This window comes from Myotis nattereri (assembly GCF_964212035.1).
Source record: "Myotis nattereri genome assembly, chromosome: 15".
NCBI lineage: Eukaryota > Metazoa > Chordata > Mammalia > Chiroptera > Vespertilionidae > Myotis > Myotis nattereri.
The window spans coordinates 46,468,692-46,477,351 of record NC_138090.1 but is presented as its reverse complement, the minus strand read 5'-3'; the positions used below and the strand labels follow the sequence as shown (position 1 = coordinate 46,477,351).

Here is an 8,660-nt window from a genome sequence, read left to right as displayed (position 1 = left end):
GGAGGCGACAACCCGGTTTTACTACGACGCCCCCCGCCCCATCCGCTTTCACTCCACCCACGCAGTTGTCATGGAAACAAAGCGCATCCCTCCAGCGCCGTCTCCCTCCCTTCTCTGCTAGAGAAAAAAACATATGCATAGATATGGAGCTGGGTGGGCTGAGAGTCCAAACGGCGGGGACGGTCCCCGCGCTCTCTCCCTGATCTCTCCTGCCTCCTGCAAGGATGGCGACGCCTGCTCAGGGCGACAGCCTTGGGTACCAAGGCTAGAGGCAAGCGGCGCGCATGCGTGAGACGGGGTTTTGCGCGTGCGCCGCGGTGGCACCGGAGGCTGCGGCCGGCGGAGGCTGGCGGGAGGCGGTCCTGCGCTGGCGACGTGGGCGGGGCGTGAAACCCCGGCGGTCGGGGCGTTGGGGACCCACCGGCGTGTGCTGCGCCTGCGCCGCGGCTCTCCCGGCAGCGGGAGGCGGGGTCCAGAGCGGGAGGACGGAGAGCAGCGGGGGGAGGGAGGAGGCCGCAGGGGCCCGAGCCTGGACCGACGGGCAGGCGGGGGCTGCGGCGGCGCCGGTGAGTGACCCGCGGCCCGACTCGGTCCCCACCCTCCGCGACCCTCACTCTTCCAGGAGCCCCCCCACCATAGCCTCCGCTGTCCCCCGCCTAATCCCTGACTTCCATTACCCCCAGAGCGCCCCTTAATTTCTAGCAAGCCCCCGCCATCTCTGCAGACCCCAATTCCTAGTATTTCATGGTCCCAGCTCCCCTGCCCTAGGAGCCCCCAACTCGCCGCTATTCCTGCTCATCCCCTCCGAGGACCCCTTCCCGTAATGGTCGTACAGACGTCCCATTGGCCCGGAACCCCCAGAGCGCTCCTCTGCTCCAGATCCCCCCTTCTTGCTGCATCTCCCCTTCAGCATCTTGCACCCCCGTTACCCTTGTGCGTTTTCGACCTCCGAAACACCCCCATTCTGCTTGCACTTGTCCTATGCCCCCATTCTCCTCCGACTCCTGCAGATACCCCCTCTGCCGCTCTTCCTCATTTCCCTCCACCCCTCCAGATCCTCCCCAGTTTCCATCAACTCCTCGGCTTGGCACTTGGCGCCTCACTGGCAGGAGAGGAGCGCTCCACGGGTGTCAGCTGCTATTAGGCACTCGGACTGCTCCCCACGGCCCATCGCCCCCCGTCCCCTGCCCCCATCCCTGGCCCCGGGTACTAAGGAGCCGGTGTCGCAGCGGCCGGCCAGGGTGGGGTTGGCGGCGCGGGGGACGCCGAGCCCCCGCCAGCGCGGTGCGCCCTGTGCCCGCAGCGCCGGCGCCCCCCATGCGCCAGGCGGCCGGACGGCGGCGTCGGGGGGCGCCATGGCCTCGGCGGCGGCGGGCGAAGCGGAAGAGACCACCCGGCTGCGCAAGCCGCGGTTCTCGTTCGAAGAGAACCAGATCCTGATCCGGGAGGTGCGCGCCCACTACCCGCAGCTCTACGGCGCGCAGAGCCGTCGGGTGAGCGTGGCCGAGCGGCGGCGCGTGTGGGACGGCATCGCGGCCAAGATCAACGGCATCACCAGCTGGAAGCGCACCGGCCAGGAGGTGCAGAAGCGCTGGAACGACTTCAAGCGCCGCACCAAGGAGAAGCTGGCCCGCGTGCCGCACTCCACGCAGGGCGCTGGGGCTACCGCCGAGGACGCCTTCTCTGCCGAGGAGGAGACCATTTTTGCCATCCTCGGGCCGGGTGTGGCGGGGCCGGGCGCCGGCGCAGGGGCGGAGCAGCCCCCAGCGGCGCCCCCCTCACAGCCACTGGCCCCAAGTGCCTACACCCAGCGCTACGTGTTGTCCGAGGACCGCAGGGAAGACCGCGGGGCAGGTGAGTTCCTTAAGCATCACCGTAGCAGAGAGTCTGCTGTGTGCCTGGCACTGGTCCAAGCCCTGTAGGTGGCTCATCAGCTTCCCACTACAACCCTGCTAGGGGGATGCTGGCATCATCCCAATTTTACACCTGGGGAAACTGAGGCTCAGAAAAGTGAAAGGACTTGCCTCGGGTTCCACCGCCAGTGACTGTCAGAGTCAGGAACAGAACCCCGACCTAGGAAGCCTGGCCCCAGAGTCCACACCCAGAGTCATCAGCTCAGGCATCATTTCTTTTCTCCTTTTTTAAGAATTTTGTGATAGAATCTTTTTAAAAATATTTTTTTATTGATTTCAGAGAGGAAGGGAGAGGGGGAGAGAGTTAGAAACATCAGTGATGAGAGAGAATCATTGATTGGCTGCTTCCTGGGGATCGAGCCCACAGCTCGTGCCCTTGACCGAATCCAACCAGGGACCCTTAGGTCTGCGGGCCAATGTTCTATCCACTGAACCAAACCAGCTAGGGCAAGGCATCATTTCAATTAAACGTCTTGTAGGGTAGTGACTCTGGAGGCAGACTGGGCTCCAACCACAGCTTTGCCACTCAGCTGTGTCATTGTGGGTACGTTACTGCAGATCAGTTTCTGCATCTGTAAAATGGGGATAAAAAGCAGTTGCTACCCAAAGGTTGCTGTAATGATGAAGTGAATTAATATGCATAAATTGCTTAGAACATGGCCTCTGGAACATTCATTATCAGCTTCTGATATAATTGCCAATGTTGTGAGGTACGGACTGCTTCACTATTTTATAAGTCAAAGTCTCACAGAGGTTTGTTAACCCCCAAGGTCATGCAGAGTCGAGGAGATGTGGAGAGCTGAGTACACGATTTTCCACTTAGCCTTGAGTCTAGGTTATTATTTCTTACACAGCTATTCCCCAGGCACTGTCCTATGGTGGGTAGTGTTGGGGACACAATGAAGGTCAGACTTTGGACTTCATCTTGAAGGCATTTGGGAGTCTTAAGCAAGAAAGAAACACAATAATCTGGACCTTTGTTCTTAGTGTGAATCAAACCTCAGTGTTTCTGTGACTGGGGAATCACAGTCCAGTGGGGAAGACAGACTCATAGACAGTGATGACTCCCAGCTGACCTACCCTGGGAAGTCAAGGAGGGCTTCCTAGAGGAGGAGAAATCAGAGCTGAGACATAAAGTGAGGATGAAGCGCTAGGAAAGTGTTCCTGGTAGAAGGAACAGCATGTACAGTGGCTTGGAAGCAAGAAAGCTTGACCAGTTTAGAAAATTGAAGTCTCCCAGTTGGAGAGAGGAGCGGGCGAGTGGAAAGATTGAAGAAAGGAAATGTTTTGAGATGAGGTTTGAGAGGTCAGCAAAGACCAGACTCTGCAGGGCCTTTAGGCTGGATTGAGGAGTTCGCATGTTATCCGGAAGTGCTTTGGGAAGCCACAGAAGGGTTTTGAGGAAGGGAGGGACATGATCAAACAAAGCAGTTCAGGATCTTGTGATTCAAAGAGGTTCCTTCACCTACTCAAGGTCACACAGCAAGTAAGTAGTAGAGGTAAAACTGGAATACACACGTGTGCAACTCACAGTCCATGCACTTAGCAATTGGGCTAGATTGCCTGGCAATAACAACAATTAGTATGACTGAAAGTTAATGAGTGTGCCAGAATTGGGTCACACATGGCTTACAAGTGAAGGCCAGGCTTTGGATTTTATCTTTTTTTAAAAAATATATATTTTTATTGATTTTAGAGAGGAAGGGAGAGGGATAGAGAGATAAAAACATCAATGAAGAGATAGAACCATTGATCAGCTGCCTCCTGCACACTCCCTACTGGGGATCGAGCCCGCAACCCAGGCGTGTGCCCTTGGCCGGAATCAAACCTGGGACCCTTCAGTCCGCAGGCCGATGCTCTATCCACTGAGCCAAACCGGCTAGGGGGTGGACTTTATCTTGAGGGCATTTAGAAGTCATAAAAGTGTCTTGAGCAGGAGAGAGACACAATCACTTGGGACTCTTATTCTCAGTGTGAATGAAAACTCCGTGTTTCTATCTGTGAAATGGCCCCGTTGAACTGGAGCAGACATGGTAAACTTATTTTTTCAAAACCTGTGCAGCCCCTTCATTCATTCATTCAACAAATGTTTACTGAGTACCTTTCTGAGGCAGGCACTGTTGTAGATGCGGGGAATACTGTGCAGAAAGACAATTTCCCTTCTCTTATGAAGCTGACGTTCTAATTATGGGAGACAGACCACAAACAATCCAACATGGATCATATATAGGGAGTTATAAAAACTGAAAAAAAAAAAAAAAGGCATTAAGAGGATAGTGAGTGATAGAAGGAGGTCTGCTTTAGACAGGGTAAGAGGGGTCAGCTTCTCTGAGGAGGTAAACCTTGAACAGTAACCTGAATAGAGGGATTGAGCCAAATGGATGAATAGCTGAGGAAAGCACTCCATCCAGCTAGAGGGAACAGCACGTGCAAAGGCCCTGAGGCAGGAATGTGCAGGAAGGTGCTTAAAGCTCCTTGATTAGAATAGTACACAGAAGACCCACAGTGTGAAACTCCAAAGAGGAACTGAAGGACTGAAACAGCCTGGGGCTGCCTGAGGTGTCTTTATTGACACGGAGAGAGAATTGGGACCATTTCTCTCTGGCCTAATGTTTGAAAAAACAGTAACAACATGGAGAATTCACTGAGTGTCAGGCACTTACGCATGTGCCAGAGGTGAGTCAGTGACTCCCAGGAATGGCCCTCGGGAAGATGATCTGTTACTGGGGCCCTTGGTCCCAGGCACTGACACACATCCAGTTACAGGTAGGGACACTGAGGCTCAATGTTGGCAAATAGGATTTTAACGCCGGTGTGATGGGGCCTCCGTGAGCCCTGTGGGTGTGGGGAGTGGGCCACTTTCCGTGCATCGTAGTCAGTAGACGAAAAGCCCTATTTTCAAGTGGCTGCAGTTCTCATGTCCTTCTGAGTGAGACTCGCCACCCTCAGGCCCACAGCCGCGGCCCAGGGAGTGGATAAAAGTGTGGGCTCTGGAACCTACCTGGGTTCCACTCCCTCTTCGACCATTCGCCAGATCTGGGACACCTCTCTGGGCCTCAGTCGCCTTATTTGTAAGATGGGGTGATAATGATAGCACCTATGCCAGAGAATGGCTGTGAGGACTCTGAAACAGCGCAGGAGGGCAGGGCCTGGCCAGGAGACAAAAGGACAGGGATGGGAGCTATTTAAGAGGGACGATATCAAGGAATGTCTTCCCAAGGAGGCCGCCTGTGAGTGGAGGCCTGAGGAGGTGAGGGAGGGAGCCAGGCAGGTGTGTCTGGGGAAAGACCTTTCCAGGCCAAGGAATAGCAAATGCAAAGGCACATCCTACTGTGAGGATCAGTATGAAGGCCAAGGTGGCCCTAGCCCAGTGGTCGGCAAGCTCATTAGTCAACAGAGCCAAATATCAATAGTACAACGATTGAAATTTCTTTTGAGAGCCAAATTTTTTAAACTTAAACTATATAGGTAGGTACATTGTTATTAACTTAATTAGGGTGCTCCTAAGGCTTCGGAAGAGCCACACTCAAGGGGCCAAAGAGCCGCATGTGGCTCAAGAGCCGCAGTTTGCCGACCATGGCCCTAGCCGGTTTGGTTCAGTGGATAGAGTGTTGGCCTGGGGACTGAAGGGTCCCAGGTTCGATTCCAGCCAAGGGCACATGCCTGGGTTGCGGGCTCGATCCCCAGTAGGGGGCGTGCAGGAGGCAGCCAACCAATGATTCTCTTTTATCATTGATGTTTCTATCTCTCCCTCTTCCTCTCTGAAGTCAATAAAGAAATATATTAAAAAATAAATAAAATAAGGCCAAGGTGGTGGAGCCAAATGAACAAGGTACAGACCGTGGGGAGGGAGATGAGGTCAGGGAGGCCGTGGGGGCAGATCACGCAGAAACTTGGGGTCTTTGAGGACTTTCCTTCCTCTGAGATGAAAGCCACGAGGCGTTGAGCTGCGAAAGACATCTGACTTGTGTTTTTTAACATCTTCATTAAGCTACAATTCCCCTACCGTATAACCCGCCCACCTCAAGTCTGCAATTCCTTGGCTTTTCCTATATGCACAGTCTGCAACCATCACAATCAATTTCAGGTACTTTTCATCCCTTGAAAAAGAAACCCTGGCCCTAACCGGTTTGGCTCAGTGGATAGAGCGTCGGCCTGCAGACTCAAGGGTCCCAGGTTCGATTCCGGTCAAGGGCATGTACCTTGGTTGCAGGCACATCCCCAATAGGGAGTGTGCAGGAGGCAGCTGATCGATGTTTCTCTCTCACTCTCTCATTGATGTTTCTAACTCTCTATCCCTCTCCCTTCCTCTCTGTAAGAAATCAATAAAATCTACTTAAAAAAAAAAAGAAAAGAAAAACCCTGCACCTCTTAGCCATCACCCCCCTCCCTATTCCCCCATCTCCACCCTGCCCTAGGCAACCACTAATCTACTTTCTGTCTCTGTAGATTTGCCTATTTTGGACATTTCATATAAATGGGTCACGTGACATGTGGTCCTTTGCGACTGGCTTCTTCCCTGTAGCATAACTGACATGTATTTCAGTTGGACCCCTGAGGCTCTGGTGGAGGACAGACTGTGAGGGGCAGGGTGGAAGCAGGAAGCCAGTGAGAAGGCACCTGCCACGGTTCAGGTGGGAGGTGACGGTTGGACCAGGTGGGGGCCGTGGAGGCGGACAGGAGAGGTTGGGTGTTGGATCAGTTTGAAGGCAGAACCAATGGTGTTTGTATATGGATGGGGCCTCGGGAGAGAAAAAGAGAAAAAGTTTTTGGCCCAAGCAGTTGGAAGGATGGAGAGCTGCCATAAGCCGCAATGGGGGGGTGGGGGTGGGGGGGCTGGGGGAGGAGCAGGTTGGGAGCACCGGGAGCTCAGCTCTGGGCAAGTGAGCGAGAGGCATTAGTAGGTGACCATCGGGGTATGCTGAGTCCACAGCTGGAGAGAAGGGGTCAGGCTGGGTCTGGAAATCCGGGAGCCGCTGCCTGTGGACTGTGTTCAAGTTCATGGGCATGAATGAGATGCCAGGTGAGAGGAGATGGAGGCAGCCCAGCAGGCCTGGGGGTGAGCTGGTACAGACTGGAGCTGAGGTTGAAACCCTGGCATCTGCATAGGAGACAACCCCTACTGCTCCGGCCACCACACCTCTCCCCCTGGGATCCAGCAAAGAGGTCTGAGAAGTGAGCGGTGGGGGTGGGGGGGGGGTATCAGATGGTCTGAACCTTCTAGATTCTAGGTTGGCTCTGCCTGACTCTGCTGCAGGCCTCCGGGACCCTTTTCCACTAAGGCCGCCAGAGGCTACCAGGTTATCACTCAGTATAACGTACTGACTCCGCAGTATGCGGGCTTCTGTTGCAAGCCATGATCTGACTTGAGTTTTAAAGATGGCGGCTCTGGGGCTAAGGCGGGTGGAGGTAGAAGGGAGGAATCCAGACAGCATTGCAGGGTCACGCACACCTTGCCTACATCTCTCTCCGCAGATACACCAGCCCACAGCAAGGGGGGCTCCAGCAGCCCGGAGCCCTGGGCCCGGCCCTCCTGCCACCCCCAGGAAAGGGGCTGCCCACCGCCCAAGGAGCGTGAGTCCTCGCCCCCTCCAGCCCTGCAGACCGTCCAGCTGCCCCGTCTGGCCTTGTCTCCACCGCCCCCAGCCCCTCCAGCACCCCAGCCACTGCCACAGGTTCAAGTGGCGCCCTCGCCCGCCAGCCCCTCACCCCCTCTCCTGCCTCTGCCCTCGTCCCCAGACCCCTCCCTGGACTTCCTGCGGGCGCAGCAGGAGACTGCCAACGCCATCAGGGAGCTGGCTGGCACCCTGCGGCAGGGACTGACCAAACTGAGCGAGGCCCTCAGCGCCCTGCTGCCCCTGCTGCCTGGAACCCCCGTTGACCCACTGCCCCCACCTCCACCCCCACCCCCTAGGCCTGTCCTGCCTCCACCTACCCCCAAGGTGGAGATCACCCCAGAGCCCGTGTCTGTGGTGGCTGCTGTCGTGGACCGGGCCAAGGTGGCAGCCAGGGGGGTGATCATCGCCCGTAGAAGCGAGGAAGGGACGCCCCGGCCACCCCCAACCCCTCCTCCTCCCCATGACTCCCCCCCACACAAGAGGAGGAAAGGTTTTCCTACACGGAAGAGGCGAGGGCGATGGAAATCTCCGTGAAATCGACCATTGGATTCAAGCTTGTCTGCACTTTCTGCCTGCACCACCTCTCCCAGCTTAGCCCAGCGGAGGAGGGCCATGCACCTTCCCCATGCCAGCTGCACCCTGGCTCCCTGCTGCAGGGGCGTGAGCACCCCACACCCTGTACTAGTTAGTGCCTGATTCGCGGGGGCCCTCGTTGATGGGCCCCCCAGCCCTTTCTCCAGTACAGCGCTGTCTGCCTGGCTGCTTTCCTTAACCCTGACTTCTAAGCCATCAATTTTAGGTTATTTCTTATTGCCCTTGGTGGGCTGCAGAGGGAACCTCACGCCCCCTTCCCTAATCACTCCTGGTCTTGACTTGAAGAGAACTGATCTGTGGGAGGCCTCCCCGCTTCCCAGTCCAGACTTCGGAGGGAGTGGGGGCTGCGAGGCAAATCAGAGCGTGGATGACAATGAGGGGACAGCAGTCTGTATTCGGGGGGGGGGGGCGAGTTCTCAAGGGGAGGTATAGGTTGGGTCCTCTGCCTCCCAGTGCAGTCTGACCTCCAGAACTCAGCCCCCTCCTTTCTCCTCAGTGGTGACAAGATATCAATAAACTTATTTTTAATACAATC

At 55.8% G+C, this 8,660-nt stretch overlaps 1 protein-coding gene across 1 annotated transcript; it reads left to right on the top strand.

Moving 5' to 3' along the window:
* The first annotated feature begins 1,241 nt into the window (after positions 1 to 1,241).
* On the top strand, positions 1,242 to 8,660 carry MYPOP (Myb related transcription factor, partner of profilin). Its single transcript, XM_081108176.1, has 2 exons — positions 1,242 to 1,854; positions 7,389 to 8,660. The coding sequence occupies exons 1-2, from the start codon at positions 1,356 to 1,358 to the stop codon at positions 8,063 to 8,065; spliced, it is 1,176 nt and encodes a 391-aa protein (XP_080964302.1). The 5' UTR covers positions 1,242 to 1,355; the 3' UTR covers positions 8,066 to 8,660.

What these genes read in the sequence shown, in the direction of transcription:
- MYPOP (XM_081108176.1), top strand. Translation starts at nt 1,356, where the DNA reads ATGGCCTCGGCGGCGGCGGGCGAAGCGGAAGAGACCACCCGGCTGCGC. An exon ending in CAGGGAAGACCGCGGGGCAG is followed by an intron (nt 1,855 to 7,388) that starts GTGAGTTCCTTA and finishes CTCTCTCCGCAG; the next exon opens with ATACACCAGCCCACAGCAAG.